This window comes from Montipora capricornis, chromosome 3, assembly GCF_036669925.1.
Source record: "Montipora capricornis isolate CH-2021 chromosome 3, ASM3666992v2, whole genome shotgun sequence".
NCBI classification, from domain to species: domain Eukaryota; kingdom Metazoa; phylum Cnidaria; class Anthozoa; order Scleractinia; family Acroporidae; genus Montipora; species Montipora capricornis.
Genome location: NC_090885.1, coordinates 34,486,232 through 34,503,731, shown reverse-complemented (window position 1 = coordinate 34,503,731; position 17,500 = coordinate 34,486,232). Strand labels below are relative to the sequence as shown.

The following is a 17,500-nucleotide window of genomic DNA, read 5'->3' as shown; positions in this document are numbered from 1 at the left end:
AATGTATAACTCAAATGGTTTTGTTAGCGCTTAACCTCGGGATAGGGATTTATCCAGTGGATAGCGTTATCTAACTTTTGAAGGCAAGGTGAGCCCTGACAATTAGTTTCAACTCGTGAATTAGAGGGCTTTGCATTTGAAAGGTAAAACCGGTGGGAACTCCCGCCAAATGAAACAGTCGAAGTTTCCACAATTAAAAGGCAACTTACCATTGGTCAGAAAAATTTGTAAAAGTTCGGCACTGCATTCCATCATCAACAGAGCACGGGTGGTTTATAATAAAACCGGTCATCTCAGTGAAAACGGGAAAAGAGGATACGTGTGAAGTTATTCCTTTTTTCCGAAAAAATAGTTGGAAGGAACGACTGGTTTTTTTCACAAGCCTGGGGTGCTTTCCATTACGTCAAACTGACCGGTCAGAGATAAGTGGGAATACCGAAGGAAAATGGAACGACATTTTTCGATTAAACCGGGCCAACCAATAGGAATGGCTCTTGCCACTTTTTATTCCTTTTCCGAATTCCCTAATTAGGGCAAAGAATCGGTTTGTCAATGTTAGGTTTACTGATGTCGTCATGTTCACAATAAGGACATACGCATCGCACACAAGTAGGAGTAACAACTGATTTTTATTGAGTATAATGCTTTCTTTTATATGCTCAAATAAAGGCGGATGGTCTATATACAGTTTCAATCAAGTTCACGTATTTGGCAAAATACCATTATACAAACTACGGTGATTTCCTGAGCGGTTTTCTACTAAGTGTTGCGGTTATCTATGTGGTTACGTTGGCTAGTAAGTCATGATATTGGAGCACGTATATGGAACGGCGAATTTCGGTCGGAATATTCCAACCGAAATAAGTGGACCACCTCCAGAGGTGATCCCGAATATTCCGGTCGGAAGAAACCGAAACGGACCTTTCCATTTGATTTCCGACCGAAATCTTTGGCATAATGGCAAGCACCCCTGGGTTCAAAAGCTCAGCAGTCACAGAGAGAGACTAAGTCCTAATCGTTCCCAGATCTCTTAACCCCTCATCCGTCAAAATGGCGGCAACTTCATGGAGAAGGTGGCAAAAATTTGGCCAAATAGAGTGGCTGTCAGGAAGAACGAAAACTAAAAGCATCATTCAGATTTATAGAGTATTAAGTACAGAAACCAAACAATCTACCAACAAATTTCCCTGGCCTTGGATTGGCTCTATTGTGTTAGGTGGTTTTCTTGGTTTTGGAATACCAAAACTGTTCAAACACTGCAAATTGAGCGCAAGCGTAGAGGCCAAAGCCGTTCCTAACGAAGGAAATGTATACAATTCTGATTCACCTCCTCGATCAGCCAGATTTAATTTCATTGCTGATGCTGTGGAAAAAGCTGCACCCGCCGTCGTGAACATTGAAGTAACGGGACGACCCGCGGGATTCGTGTTTGGGTCCCACTCCGGTCCCACAAGCGCTGGTTCAGGATTTATTGTTACTGAAGATGGAATGGTTCTTACTAATGCACATGTAGTGGAAAATGCAATGAACGTTAGTGTTAAGTTGAAAGATGGAAGACATTTCAGCGGCACAGTGATTGATATTGATTTAGAAAATGACTTGGCTGCTGTTAAACTTGATTCCAGCAATAAGGCATGTGGTGATCTTTACATAATGCAGTTGTGTCGTCATGAGAAAAATATCAATGCCACTTTCTTACCCCCAGAACCACTCTGATCTTGGAGACCTTCCTCCCAACAAATTGAAATGCCCTCGATCCAAAAAGTAGTGAGTGGGAATTTACTGATGGGTCACTTTTGTGCAGAGTTTTGTTCACTGAAAAACTATCTAGTCTCATAATGTAATTTATGACTGGGAATGGAGGTAGTAAAATATACATGCCCACCAGAGTGATACCACTTCAAACAGCAAAGATTCCAGAAAAAACATAGCTACATGTAACAGTGCTAAACTTGACACTTAGGTGGCTGGAAGCAGTTTCACTATTTTAACACTAAAGAGACCATCTTATTAGAAGGGTTGTCACTACAACATTGTGTCACATAACAGCAATGTTATGATACCATATTAAACACCAATAATTGCTTAACAAAATGTGCCTGCTGTTGTGATGTAATATGTCACTATGGCATCATGAAAGCTCTCCAATAACAACAATATTCCGTCTTTTAAAAAAGTTAAGGTAGCTGTGAATTGGCCCCCAAGAATTTTTAAAACTTTGCTGATAGTTCTATCTCAGATAGCTAATTACCATTCCACAATAAAACAATGAGGGTCACCAAGTTCATTTTTGAGATGTAAGCAAGTAAAGACGAAATATAGGGTGTTTTTGGAGAACTTTCATGTTGCCATAGTAACCTATTACGTCACAGTAGTGGACGCATTTTGTTAAGCAATAATTGGTGTTTAAAAGGTACCATAACATTGTTTTTATGTGACACAGTATAGTAATTATAACCCTTCTAATAAGATCTCTTAAAAGTGGTGAAACTGGTTTCAGCCACCTTAAATAAAGTTATTTATTATTATTGTTATTATTATTATTATTATTTATTTCAATTAGTTTAACAGACAAAAGGACTTAAGTCTCTTTTACCCTGGAGATTTAAAAGTACTTATTTATTTAAATCATTTTATTTTAATTACTTACCACACTGAAAAAAATAAATTTACAAATAGATACAAACACAGAAGAGGTAAAAAAGAAAATTAAAGAACACATTGGTGGCGAGGAGGCCTAAAAGAAACTACTTAGCTTCTTTAAGTTAGGCCCACCAAACAAAATATCTAGGGCTCGTTGAACCTACAAGTTGGCAACGGAGATTACTAATAATTATTAATTACATTGTTATATTGGGATTTCTAATGTTGAATTGTTGACACATTGTTGAATTTGTTGAAACAAATTATCGTTCATTAATGAGCACCAGCATCTTATTTGATCATTTCACTTTTTCTTTTTTCTTCAGAACATTAAGTTTCCAACTTTAACTCTTGGTTCATCCTCTTCAATTCGACCTGGAGAGTGGGTTGTGGCAATGGGTAGTCCTCTGCAGCTTAGTAACACAATAACAGCAGGAATTGTCAGTACTGTACATCGAGCAGGAGTGGAGATTGGATTGCCAAACAGGGAGTTGGAATACATCCAGACAGATGCTGCTATTAATGTAAGTTTGAATGATCTGCCTTGTGTTTAGTATGAGTAAGAGTTAATTTTAAGGAACTTGTACCTGAATGATGGTGTTACTCTTTGGGGTGGATTAGTTAATGAAGAGTAGGGTTTTTGAATGGCCAAAGGAATACAAATTGCAGGTTGTACCAGGCTACATGTACATGTAGATCTATAGTATCTGCTGAACAATCAGAATTCTATGAAGGTTGCATGAAGAATTCACTAATTGGTCTGGGCTATATAGTAAAATCAAACAAAGCACTTTAAAGCACCCCTAAAAATGAAGGTATCATCTCAAAAAAGGATGATAACCCCATAAGGCCATAGGGCGCCAAGACCACACCGGCCATATTGAGCTTTACCTGTTCCAAGTATAAACAGAGACAACCAAAGATAAGCACAAAACAAAAAACTATATGTGTATTATTAACAAAATATCTAAGGACAACAGGACAAGCAAGTATTGAAAATCCTAGTCGATTCTTGATTGGTTCCTTAAAGAGAGAAATAAACAAACATGAGCTAAAGCAGTGCTCTTTTGAGAGGTTGGAATTAGTGAATTCTTTGTGCAACCTTATTATAATTCTGATTGTTCTGTAGCTACAATGTAGCCTGGCACAATCTGCAATTCTATTGCAGGTTGCACTCTGAATTCACTAATTGGCCTGTTCAAAGCCAGCTCTCACCATGGAGGACTGCTTTGCCAAACGAACTAAAATACTTCGGACGATAGTAAAAACGACTGAACATCGTTTCTGGGTTCAGTCGGTCACTGGAAGGTAACCCCTTCTGGAATGCATCTCTTAAATCTAATATCTTGGGCCCTGAGATCTGATCGCCTCTTAGAACCTGACAGGACCAACAGCGTAGCACATTTCTTTGTAAGTACACCGATTGGGAGATTACTATCATCCAGGAGGTTTTTCAATTGTTTTGTCACCAATGCAACATCCCAAGTGTCAAGTGTAAGAATATTTCGGTTTGGAAGGGTGCATATTAAAGGCCCCTTTCGTGAATTTGTATACCATGGGATGCTGCCCTGGACTAGCATCCACTGATGGTAAGGTAGGATTTATTGCAGATCTGTAAATATTTAAGGTGGAGTACTGATGAACTGAGTGAAATACGTCTGACAGAAAATCTATCACCTTCATGATACCAGGTTGAAGGGGATCAACTTGCTGTTGATCACACCAGCCCATAAGCATTTGGCTCTGAGATTGAATGGGGGAAAAGCATAACTCACTTCTCTTGACCAGGGCTGAGTCAGAGCATTGATCACCTCCGCCTCTGGATGGGGTTTGTAACTGCAAGGCCTTGGAAGTTGGTGATGTATTCTGTTTGCAAAAAGGTTGATCATACACTGACCCAGTTTGGTCATTAGCATCTGGAAGTATCTCTTGTTCAGATGCCAATCAGAAGAGTCTAGCTTGGCCCTTGATTTCCTGTCTGCTACAGTGTTGAGACACCCTGGAATGTGCTCCACCCTTGAGTTATTCTCCTTTGCAGACACCAACTCCACAGATGTCTTGCATAGAAATCAAGTAGGTTGCCCCCCCCCCCCTCCATTTTGTTGATATAGGCTATTGTTCTGGTATTGTCTATCTGAATTAATACATGGACATTCTGAAGTGGTTTGGTGAAGGCTTTCATTGCAAAGGATGCTACCAGGAGCTCCTTGCAGTTGATATCAAGGTTGTGTTCTTCTTGTGTCCATGTGCCCCTGGTAACTGTCCCATTGCTTACAGCTCCCCACCCTGAGTTGGAGGGGTCTGATTGAATTACTAGATGTGGTAGGAAGTTCGGAATGGGGTGCCCATTGGCAAGAGAGAGACTGTTCAACCACCATCGGAGGTTGTCTAAGGCATGGAGACCTAGAGAAACTTGTACATGGTTGGGTAACTGATCGTGTGTTGCGCTGTTCTTCAAATGTTCAATCTCCCGATAATAGAGGGGGGATTGAAGAACTGCGATCTTGCAGGAAGTCAACATTCCTATAATGTGCAAAATTGGCTCAAAGAAGCTACTCATCTGCTTACCAGATGGCAACATTCCTTCTGAATCGCAGCAACCTTCTCTTCTGGGAGGAGAAAGCTCATGTTCACAGAGTCCACAATAATTCCCAGCAATTCAATGACCTGCACAGCAAGGAAAATGGATTTCTCCAGATTTATCACAAATCCTGGATTCTCTAGAATGTACTTTAGACTCAGGATGTCTTCCCTGGCACCCTGTGAGGTGCTGCTTTTCATAATGAGCATGTCCTCCAAATAAGCTATCATCTGGACACCCATTTTTCTTAGCATACCCACAATTGGTGTGACTACCTTGGTGAAAGCGCGAGGGGCTGATGTTAGCCTGAATGGGAGACAAGTGAATAGGCCATTTCCGAGTTCATGTTTGCCTCCTCTTCAAAGCGAGTCTAAGTGCGAAGTTTTTGTGATAGTAATTAGTTCTACTTTACATATGAAAGAAAAGTAATTGTCATAAGAAAAACTTCGCAGTTAGACTCGCTTTAAAGAGAATGCCGACATGAACTCGGAAATGGCCTATTGATAAGTTCTCCCTCTGAATTGATTTAGTGGGTGAATTTCTGAGACCTGGCATGGAGAGGGATGTTGAAATATGCATCCTTCAGGTTGAGTTTGCATATGAAATCCCCTGGTCTCAAAAGGTCTGAAACTGTTTTCAAGTCTTCCATTTTGAAATAAGAGTATGTCACAAACTTGTTGAAGTTTGCGAGATTGATTACCAGCTGTTGGCCAGCTCCGCCCTTTTTTGCCACAAGAAAGAGATTACTGTAGAATCCCACACTAGGGATAAAAGATACCTCTTAAGTAATTAGTTAGTTAGTTAGTTAGTAACTAACTTTATTTACCCACATATTGCAAATGAGCAAAATGAACAAGGGATTCTGGACTGCTAAGGGCAGTCCAGTAGTTTTACTTCATAACCCTACATGGCCTTTCTTTACCCTCAGATTTTAGAGTAGCTTGGTGTAGCTAATATCTTCAAGCATTTACCCTCCCAACCGTGATACACCACAGAAGACAGACCACAACACCAGGAACTACATGCCCTACTCTTTGCGACAAGTGTGTGGGTTCTTTTATGGATGGGTCTTGTGTAATTAGTTGCGAACTCTGAATTCTGCAATCTCCCTGCCACTTTCAGCAAATGAATGCTCTCTGGTTGAGTAGGAAAATGGAAAATCATATCTAGGGAACTTACCTGGGAACTTGATTGTGTAAATTGTTGAAGACTGGCGGTACTAGAGACTTCTTCCTGGGGTACTTGTAACAGAATTGGTCTGAGTAGTCGCTTGCCGGTTCCTGTTTTCCCCTGAAGGGAGTCTTCTGAAAAGGCAGATGCTCATGAGATGATGGGTCCTGGCCTTGGTAGCGTCGAAGGACCCTTTAAATGACTGAGCTCTGGCCTGTCTGTAAGAAGCTTTGCCTTTAGCTGAGCTTGAGTGCCTTTTAGAGTGGACTGACGTGGAAACCTTTTCGGCGAGATCACCCACAAAATTAAGTTCGGAAGCCCAAACAGGTAAGACTGCATAGGGTGAGAATGTTTTGCTAGTTGAGTTACATCTGTCATGTTACAAGATTTAACAATTTCTTGTCGACGTTGCATGTTGATTGAGGCTTATTACCCTGTGCCCAAGCAAATGGAGGCTCTTAAGAATAAGGTCTATAGCTGAATGTTCAGTTACTGAACCAGGGTCAGACTGCAGGTTCTGTAACAAAATACACAATTATATGGACCCGCTGTGTCCATATAATTGCACATAGTTAACTGCAAGTTCTGCTCCCAACACAGTTGGCTCAGGCTATCTCTTCCACCGACCAAAACAAGCCAGCAATTAAGCTCTGGAACTGAAAGAGCTGGCACGTCAGGTTTTGGGAATTGTTTACAAAGTTCCACATGGAACTTCAGAAATATATGCCTAAGATATCTTTCAGCTGTTGACAACATGTCCACAAGGAATACTTCGAGTTAAACAAGCCTGCCAGTGGAGGAGCTTCATTTGAAACTGGTACTTCACCAGTTCGTGAAGATTTCTTTTTCGCATCTTGCAGAGCTGCCTGAAAGGGATCCGCACGGTCCTCAGTCAAGGAAAGAGGCTGCTGTTTTGATTGCTTTCCTGACACATCACTAGGGGCATGAACGCTCAAAGTACCACAGTTCATGAAGTTCTGCGATTGTTCAACTGGAAAGCCACCCAATGCAAGGCGGACAGAGCCCAAGTTTTCCAACTCTTTTGTGGTAAAATCTTTATCTCAAGACCAAGAGCTTTGTTTGCAGAATCGTTTTGTGGCCTTTTTGGTGGCCTTTTTGGTGGAGGTGCAACAGAGACATCTGGTTCAATGGCTCCCCTTAGGGAGTTTAGAACTTCTCCATGTCCCTTTTCTGCCACAGCAGAAGACCCTTCTTCGGCTCCACGTTCAATGTCATTTTTGTCTTGAAGTGAGACTGAACTCGTAGGATCATCACGCTTGTCAGGACTTTCAGCTGACTCTGAATAGTCTGAGTCAGATTCCGACATTTTCCACCAGATTAATGACGAATAACAGTAAGAAATAATCAGAGAATGAAAACACAAAACTGACTTCGCTTTACAAAGCGAAATATGGCCGGCATGGTGGTGGCGACCCATGGCCTTATGGGGTCATCTCTCTTTTCTGGGATGATACCTTCCTTTTTGGGAAATAATGCTTTAATGGGTACAGGGCTTCCCCGTTGACGAGTAAAATCGTCTGGCATTAGACAGAGTAAAATCTGTAAGTGTCAACTGGCATTTATGGCAGTGAAAGGGTGAACACCATAAATTTTGTACATTGAACTGTGTTAAAATTGTCCTGGAAATTTGAGCTGAATTGGACAAAAACTCCAAAAACGCTCTGCAAAAGGGCAACTCTGAGTTGTGCAGGTAGGCTAAGCGGGTGTTGACTCACAAAGCCCACAAGCCCATTGTTGAGGTAGACCATTGATCTTGCAAAGTAAAAAAAAGGCGACAAGACTGTATATTATTGTTGAAATTCAATGAGATCCTACATTAGTTTTGCAATTCATGCACATGCTGCAGGCCTACAATCTTACACTCACTCACTCAGACAGCCCCAACGACAATAATTATGGGTATTGCACTTAAAACACTGCACTACTCACAAAAATCAATCTAAAAGTAAACTAAAGAATAAACTCCTTGAAATCCTGGCTATAAATCACAAAACAAACTCGATTGGTTCCTCTTTTGCCCCCGCGGGTCTAAAGCACAAGTCACATTCCACAGGTCAATTGTTGCAGGTCATTGTTTTACCTTTTGGAAGTAACCCTAACCTTCAATTTGGCTAACCCAAGGCCTAAGGTTGGTTTTAGGCCTAGGGTTAGCCAAATTGTGGGTTTTGGTTTTAATTACTTTCCAAAAAGAAAAAAAAAACCTGCAATGAGTGACCCGTGGAATGTGACCTGTGTTTTAGACCCGCCGCGCAAAAGCTCTGTAAATTAGAAATTTTTAGATCTAATAAAGAATTGTTGTTGTGGACCTACAGGTCTTTTACATATCAATACTCTAAGTCGTAATGTTTATAAAATAATATTAATTAAAGCAAAAAAACCCCCTTATTTTCAGAAATTTCATATTATCAAACCTATCATAAGACCCATAACTTTTAAGGGTTATTTTTAGCACTATTACAACCTATCTCAAATAACATTTGGCAATGGTGTGTCTCAAAATCAAATCCATGTCACACAACTTAAAGACAATGACGATCATTCTTATGATATGCCAACCCTGCTTGCCAAATTAATGTTAATCTTCTGTTGAAACAATCACTAAATTTAGGGCAAATGCTTATATGTAAAATGCTTTCGACTTGATAATGCATGAAAATGACATCTGCACTACTTATTTTTAGTTTGGCTTACAAAATTTTAATTTTATCCTCAAGATGAGACACAATTCCGAGTTATGTGTATTAGTCCATGTAAAATAATGGACATGACGTCAAGGAGAGTTATAATCATAAATGATGTCAATTTTTTTATAGATTGGAAACTCTGGAGGACCTCTTGTCAACTTGGTAAATCTGTTTATTTTGTATTAGCTGGCATTTTTTTATTAAAGTATGCAACACTTGACAACTGAGTAATTAGAAAAATTCAAAATGGTTTCGAAGGTTAATTTGGAACTAAAAGACTTTTGTGGACTTTTATTTATGGCTTATAGGATGGAATGATTATGAGATAAGGGAGGGCTCACATGTTCATTGGGAAAAGCCTTAAATAAATAGGCATATTGTTCACAGTAATCTCACAATGGCTGTTTACTTTGTGCAGATGTTATTTTTTTGTAATTAGCTGTGCTGTTTACATTCACTGTCAATTCCTAGTCCTATTGTTCCCCCCCCCCCCCCACCCCCTCATTTATATCACATCCACTAGCAGTTTCTGATGGAGGATGTTCATCTGAAAATCAAGTTTTCTTCAAAATAACAGTGGAGGGAAGCCAGGGTTAAGGAGGAGGGAAGCATTTAAAAAGGAAACATGTACTGTAATCTCTATGTACCAGTTGTTTGAATGGTGATGACTATTCGTTTCCCAATGCATGCCATGTCATGCATCTTTTATTCACAAGAGAAGGATTAAATCTCCTGATTCTTGTCAGATTGCCTATGTTGGGAAAACCACAGGTACACCAAGCCACCGTTGTATTTTGAGTGTCACGATCCACAATTATAAGGGTTTGTATGGGAATTTACAAACATGTTTTAGGAGTTGAAAATATAGAACATGAAGTGAACAAAAAGGCCTAATACCTTGTCTTCTCAATACCTTATCAGTGTTTTGGTGGCATCCTTTGGCCATTTCAGGGCTATTTCAATGGGTTGTAGGCTTGCTGTTTTCCTCTCTCTAGCTCCCAATCTTGCTAGTTTGAGCACTCTGGCGTGGCTTAGATGTACCATATGTGTGGGACATTTGGGGTCACTTTTAAGGCTTAATTAACATCTATCATAGACATCAGCACTGCAGTTATATGTATACAGAGGAAAACAGCAAACCTACAACCCACTGGAATAGACCAATTTCGATATATTAAAATTCAGTCCAAAACAAAAGGCATTATCTCGAGGCTCTGGGGAATAAACTCATACAAATCCTTATATTTATTCCCCAGAGCCTCGAGCTGATGCCTTTTGTGTCGGACTGAATTTTAATATATCGAAATTGGTTTATTGCACCATAGGGTTGTAGGCTTGGTGTTTTCCTCTCCCTGTATATTATTGTATTGAGAGAGAGCAAAACAGGGGACCTTCACCCATTGGAAATGCGCTGAAATGGCCAAAGTATGCCGTGTCAAGAAGACAAGGCATTTTTGTCCCATTTGTTGTCTTTATTTTTCGACTCCGAAACACGTTTGTAAATTCCCATAAAAACTGGAACTTCACAATTTATACCATTGCAATTGCATAACTGATCCTGGCACGCAAATTACAAACATTAGCTTGGGGTGTCTGTGGAAAAACACACCAGCAAATTTTGATATCTGTTTTTTAATTGGCTTGATAGTTGTTGTTTTTTTCTTGTGAACAGCACCACCCACCTTTTGAACAAGCCTGCTATTTATGTTTTTAAATGTTTCTAGGATGGCCATGTTATTGGTATAAATGCAATAACCATGCGATTTGCAGCTGGAATTTCCTTTTCCATTCCAATCGATTCTGCCAAAGGCTTCCTTTCAAAATCAATAGAAAAAGCCAGGAGTGGAGACTACAGAAGCAGAAATACAAAAAGGCGGCTGGCACCATATCAGCGCTGGTACATTGGGATTACCATGTTGACACTTACACCACAGATCCTTGATGAACTGAGACGGAGAGACCAAAGATTTCATGAAGTTACACATGGGGTGCTTGTTGCACAAATAAATTATGGATCCCCAGCACATAGGCAAGTGCTTGACCACTTTTTAAACAAATTTAGAATTCTTATCCTTGGCTACTGAAAATGAAAATGCACCCTATTTCAAATCTCTTTTCTTCTAAATGTTTGATGTTTTACTGATTATTTATCATTTGTAAAGGCTACAAATAAATTTCTATTTCAAAAAGTTAGACGTTTGAACTCTTAGTGTAATGGTCTGCCATTGCATTGTCAACGTATGAGTGATTTAGCTTTCATAACTAGAGTTTCAGGCTATTTAACATGTGTTACAGATACATAATAATTTGTACAGTGCATTCTTAATCAGGTGAGTCTTTGAAGTCGGTTTTGAACTTGAATAAACACCGGTTGTGACAGACCATAAAATCCAAAACTATTTTAAAAAAAAACCTTTGGATTAAGGACTAAACTTAAAGGTCAAACTTTTACAGTTGGGTGTTACACAAACAAAGGTCATCAATTTGAAGGAAAAAGGAATTTTCATACTTACATGTACACCAGACCCATTTTTGCCAATTTTTATTTTTAATGCTCCTTACAAGTTAGCAAAACTTTTCCATGTCGAAGCTAGTGACAAAGGGCAGATTTCTTTAGAAGTAGCTCTGATGGTGTTTAATCCATGGTGTTTACTTTCTGTCCTCATGATAGATGATAATAATAATGATGATCCATAATGATTTTCTATTAACCCATTGACTCCCAGGGGTTCCCCATTGACGAGTAAAATCGTCTGGCGTTAGACAGAGTAAAATACTAGGTCTGGCCGGTTAGAGATGTCAAAGGGTTAATGGGGACATCCCAATTATTTCAATCTTTCAGAGCTGGCCTACGATCAGGTGACATTATCACCAAAATAAATAGCCATGCAACAGAATCATCCATGCAAGTTCACCAGCATGTGCGTAAGGGAGGAACACTCCAAATGGAGGTTACCAGAGGTGAACAAACTCTGCATTTTACAGTCCATCCTGAAGTTGTGGGATAGCTGCATCAAAACATTTTTATCAGTGTTTAGCACCAATAAAAAATGGTGAACTTACAATAATGAGGTTGACAAGGTTTATCTGTTTCTACCATGACTTGCGGCATCTACTGCAACTCATGGCAGGGGTCTGTTCAGTAATAGATCACAAGAGACGTCAAAATGTGGTAAGAACATCAGTGACACGTGAGATACTTTTTTGTTCTTACCACATTTTGACATCATCTATGATCTATTACTGAACATATGCGCAGAAACATGGAATCTATTACTTTGTTAAAATTTAATAGATCACCTCTTTGGTTTATTCGTGTAAGTTGCAAATGGACTCTATTTGTTGGACCTGAAAATGTGCCACAAAAGGTGTGGTATGTTAGGCTTCTAATAGCCATTTTTCATTCATCCATTGGTGCAATAAAAAGCCCTTATCTGTCCTTACTGTGGTATCAGTCACCTTTTATTGACAGGGAAATATAAGAGTCACCTTACTATTTTTTATAAATTAAACTGTTACTGGCCAGAACTATAAAAGAACATCAGGGGTTCATACAGTATGTTTACAAAATCACATCACACACTGTATGCACTGGAGTCAGACATAATATACGGTACACGTATTTCCTTTTTCTGGGCCAAAGTTTAGAAAATCTTGCAACAAGAACATAATATGCCTCCCAGTACCTCAAAAGACACACATGAAGTCCTAATTGAAAAAGGGTTTTGAGTAATTTGTTCAACGCTTGTTGTAAACTATAGCTTCAAAGAATAAATACCCACTGAATAGTTTCTGTCAGGATTTTTTATTACAAATTTCATTACCCATCCATACCAATGCATCTTTCTCATCTACCTGAAAACAATATAATGCTTGGAAACTTTCAATAAAATGTGGAACCTATCATTGTGTCTTTGAGTGGAGTCTACCACTATCCGTCTACACAGAAAACCCTAAAGTCTTTTGTTCTCCCTTCTTGAAGCCCATTCTCAAGGAAAGGGTTGCAAATGAGGTGTGCTTGTTTGTTGTAAACAGTAGCTCCCCACAAAACTTTTTGTAAAAAGCATCTATGTTAAAACACATTGAGACCAATGTATTTTCCGAAGTGCCTGTCTTCATATAATGCAAAATGCTTGGAAACTCTGTAAAAAGCTGTAACCTAGGGTTGTTTCTGTTTTCATCAGTCAAATTACTAAGCATGATGTAGCAACTTGATACATTACTGATTATGTAATGTATCAAGACCTTATCAAAGAAAATTTAGTTGTGTGGATGTGTCATTAGCCATCAGTAATTTGATATGACATGGCTAAACATTCATCATTTATCCATAATTAAAGATAATATTAAATTATGGCTGTTGTGTATTTATTTATTTGTTTTAACTTTGAAATGCCAATAAAAGCAGTTTGAATCTTGTGTTATGGCAAAAGAATGACCTAAGGAACTGATTACAATTATAATTTGTGGTACAATTTCATTGTCACATCTTTTTAAACACCGTATTACATTATCAATATCAGAAAATATTTCCACTCTCATTACATTTTCTGCATCAAGGCCTAGCCAAACGCACGCAATATTTCAACGCAACATACATCATCACATCACTGCCGCTCTACATGAGCATGGCGGTCCAAATGAGGTTTGTCCAGGCAGCTAGCCAGAAGGCTGCCCCTGTTTCAGCGCTTCAACACAATATGTTGCATACATTTGGCCAACCTGTTGCGATACATGTAGGTTGCAACTTGTTGGATGATGTTGTTGGATCAAATTTGAAAAACAGTCAACATTTTGGGATGTTGCATGATGTAGTACACGTTTGGCCACGCTCACACAACGTGGTAGCACTAGGGGCTGGGGCACAAACATGGACATGTTGTGTTGAAAATGTTGCAACAATGTTGGGAGCGTTTGGCCAGGCCTTCAGTATTAATTTTACCTCTAACCAAATTTGCACAGAAGCAAACTACCGGTAATATATTATTTTGGCAAACTGGACGTTAGAAATTGGCTGTGCCTCTGTTGTGAAATAAACCTGTTTCTAAAATGCCCATAAAAATTAAACAAGGAAAAAAATATTGCATTTGAGAATAGTTTGTAGTAAGGAAAAACGAGGTGTGCAAATTCAAGTTGAAAGACAATAACGTTTGAATTCTCAATCAGCATGCAACAAAGTGCACAGCACATGATCAGTTGGTACTGTCATGCAGGGTTGGTCTCCTAAAATTCGTCATTTTGGTTGTGAAGGAAATCTGTCTCTACACTGATCGGAGTTCTTCCTTGGTCATGTCACCGACCTTGCACTCTTTCTGTAGCTTTAACAAATGCAATTGCTGCCACTTCCTGTGGCACAAAGAAACAAAATGAAAAGTTAAAAGGCACAAGTAACAATTAAGTCATTTTCTGAGTCCCCAGTTCAACTTCTTGTCTTGAATTGTAAAATTTGTCACATTTATTTATATCCAATGCTACACTAGCCTAGAAAAGTCCCTAAAGAAAGTGTTCAATTGTCGTTGTTGCAATCATCTTGGCATTATCACTGTCAACCAGTCCAACAAAAAAAGACTTAAGGAAAAAAATTCACCTTGCAGAATTCCTCCAATACTATTGCAGCTTCAAGAAGATTACTTTCACTCAAACTAGGAAAGGATAAAAGGGCATTATTATTGTTATTATCCTTCCAATTAAAGAAAAAACCAAACAAACAGCATCTTGCATACATGTATATATGTAACATAATTTTGAAGAATCTGTTGTTGGGCTCACACCATATTTTACATGGCAAACTGTTTTATCCTAAAATTTAAAAAGGATATTCAATAAAATTTATTTCAGTTCCACCAAGCAGTGCAAAACATGAGCAACTCTATTACATTTATTTTGGCGTTTTTGGCCAAGCACCAGGAAATATGATATGCTATACTACATGTAGATCCTAGAAACACGGCTCCAGCTTTAAGTAGCCCATCCTACAAGGCTACACGATATGAACTTGCCAACGCACATTACATTATGAGACAAAATCTCTAGTGCTGCAGAAATAGTTATGATGGCTGCAGGGGCTGTGCTCATTGTAATTCTTAATTGATTTCTTCAATTCTTATTTCATAGTTTTTTCATATATGTATATGACTTAATTTTAGAATTTAGCGCATAGTATTTCTTTGTAAATAATTTTATCTATTATTATTTGTGTCCCCACATTATTATGGGATATCTCCCAAACTAGAAGGTTCTGACGCAGTAATAAAGTTTCTACTACTACTATTTCCGGCTATTTGTATTCATTTGAATGCCTCAAATTCACATTTATTGGGACAATCAAATTTAGTAACAAAAATTATAGTACTTCTGCCAAGTTTCAGGGGGTACATGCCACCTCAGAAAATTCATGGATTCAGACTACTATTGATGTCAAATGTAAGATTACTTCACTGTACCACACAGTTTGTGGAAAGAAAAAAAAGTCCAATTATTTCAACATTTGATTGACTCTCAAATCCTTGTAAGCTCTCCACAAGTGCAATGTTCCACCTGGTGCTCACCTCTTCTTGAATATTACTGTTCTTAGAATTCACTAACCCATTGACACCTGGACTGCTCCCATTGAAGAGTAAAAATGTCTGGTGTTAGACAGAGTAAAAGCTATTAAGTCCCATTCCTAGCAGTCAATGGGTTAATTAATCATTTTGAAGCTTTGAGGGCTGGATCATAGCGCCAGGATTAGAGAATGATAAGAATTTTTCAGCTTCACTTGAGATAAAAAGGTTCTGAAATGTGGATTTTGCAGTATTTACTCTGGATTAAAGTTAGGTTAGTCATCATTATTTGGTAGCCTGTATGTACCTTTTGGTTTCAGGTAGCATTGCCATTCCCATTAATTGTCTTCTAACAGCAATAACATTTCGTTGAAAGTTTGGGAGTCTTTGTATTCTTCCCTTAAGATCTTGTATTACCTGTAGTTAACCAAGAAGGTTGAAGCATTGTAAGTCATTTATTGACAAAGGAACGCATTTTGCATTTTGTTAACCGGTTCCACAGACATGTATAGAGGATATTATGAACAACTTGAAAATCTGCCCTAATTAGCCAATGCCAAAAATACTATAATACTCTGCTTGTCCCTCCAAAATTTTGCATAAGCATTATTTTTATTTCTCTTGGAACTTACATTTATAATGAATGGTCCCAAGAGAAACTGGAAACCATGCTTATGCAAAATTTTGGAGGGGCAAACAAAGAGTATTATGGTATTTTTGATGTTGGCAAATTAATCACAATGACTATAATAAACCTCTCCTGTGACCTGCAGAGAGAACTAACTGACAAGACTGATAAGATATTTTCCGTATTAAATTCTAAGCAAGAAAGCAAACATTAATTTTCATTTTAGAAGACCATGCTCAAGGATGCATCTTGTATTAAAGCTTGTGAAATTGGTCAATCTTTGCATATGAAGTAACAGAGATGTACCAGAGGGCACAATGATAACATAATATTACATGTACAGTTGTACCTCATTTTTTTAAAACACCCAGTGTTGTCTCAAAATCAACTAAGGTCACTTTACACTACCTCTCCTAGACTATATATGTGAAGTCTCTTTCCTTACATGAACTATTAATATGTTACTTGCTGTGACAATCAAATACTCACATTTTGAAGAGTTAAATGAAGAGTGCGACAACCAGGTGAGAGTGGTAATGTTGCAGTGAGGAGATATTCTTGCAGTTGAGGATGTCGGAACTGAGACAGCAAAGCTATCACACTTGTCACTTGCAGGTTTACTTCATATGGCTAAATCACAAATGGTTCAAATTAATTTTATTTTTTCACACTGAAGAAATTATGGGCACCCCACAACCAACAAGATTTTGTTGCATACAGTACCTGGTCTAAAAGTCTCTGTAGTTTTTTGAATAACATGTTTAAAAATGCACCTTCGTAAAATGCCTCTCGGTTATCTTCTACATCTAAAAACAAAGGTAGTTTGGTTATTTCCTCTATTTTTGTTTTCACGGAATTAATTTAATAAAATACATACCACGTGCTGGCACTGAAGTGACAGGCCAGTCAAAGCAACTGGTTTGCAAAGAACGTTGGCTGCACTGAAACAAGGACAGTAAATTATTGTTATTTCTGCATAATTCACTTGCATCATAATGACACAATAAGAGTGGCAAAGTAGTTAGGGTGTTAATTCTCCTTTCTGACGTTCCATGCTAATTCAAAGATATTTTTGTGTGGTTTATGAACATGCAGGAAAAGCAGATATTAATGAGTGTTACTGAAATCCGAAAAAGAAAATTGGGGGTACACATGCATATTTCAATGATAATAATCAACAATATTTATTTTGTAAAAAGATTTAAATTATGTATGGTGTCCTTTTCCAAAT

The 17,500-nt window shown here is 38.4% G+C and overlaps 2 protein-coding genes across 3 annotated transcripts in view; one reads left to right on the top strand and one right to left on the bottom strand.

The window, feature by feature from the left end:
- Positions 1–824: 824 nt before the first annotated feature.
- LOC138042976 (serine protease HTRA2, mitochondrial-like) lies at positions 825–13,005 on the top strand. Its single transcript, XM_068889072.1, has 5 exons — positions 825–1,632; positions 2,970–3,167; positions 9,229–9,261; positions 10,824–11,128; positions 11,942–13,005. Exons 1-5 carry the CDS (start codon positions 1,051–1,053, stop codon positions 12,105–12,107), a joined length of 1,284 nt encoding a protein of 427 aa, XP_068745173.1. The 5' UTR covers positions 825–1,050; the 3' UTR covers positions 12,108–13,005.
- Positions 12,889–17,500, bottom strand: part of LOC138042975 (FHF complex subunit HOOK interacting protein 2A-like) — a 36,181-nt gene continuing 31,569 nt past the window's right edge. For both annotated transcript variants that reach the window (XM_068889070.1, XM_068889071.1), the window contains 6 exons: positions 17,147–17,210; positions 16,993–17,075; positions 16,759–16,899; positions 15,949–16,058; positions 14,687–14,741; positions 12,889–14,445 (listed from right to left, as the gene is read on the bottom strand). In XM_068889070.1, the coding sequence (XP_068745171.1) occupies positions 14,392–14,445; positions 14,687–14,741; positions 15,949–16,058; positions 16,759–16,899; positions 16,993–17,075; positions 17,147–17,210 (507 nt within the window). In that variant the 3' untranslated portion in view covers positions 12,889–14,391. The remainder of the gene's footprint in view (positions 14,446–14,686; positions 14,742–15,948; positions 16,059–16,758; positions 16,900–16,992; positions 17,076–17,146; positions 17,211–17,500) is intronic.

Excerpts from the sequence above, each read along its gene's own strand:
- LOC138042976 (XM_068889072.1), top strand. The coding sequence starts at position 1,051 with ATGGCGGCAACTTCATGGAGAAGGTGGCAAAAATTTGGCCAAATAGAG. Across the intron at positions 1,633-2,969 it reads AACTTGATTCCAGCAATAAG|AACATTAAGTTTCCAACTTT; the intron begins GCATGTGGTGAT and ends TTTTTTCTTCAG. Across the intron at positions 9,262-10,823 it reads GAGGACCTCTTGTCAACTTG|GATGGCCATGTTATTGGTAT; the intron begins GTAAATCTGTTT and ends AAATGTTTCTAG.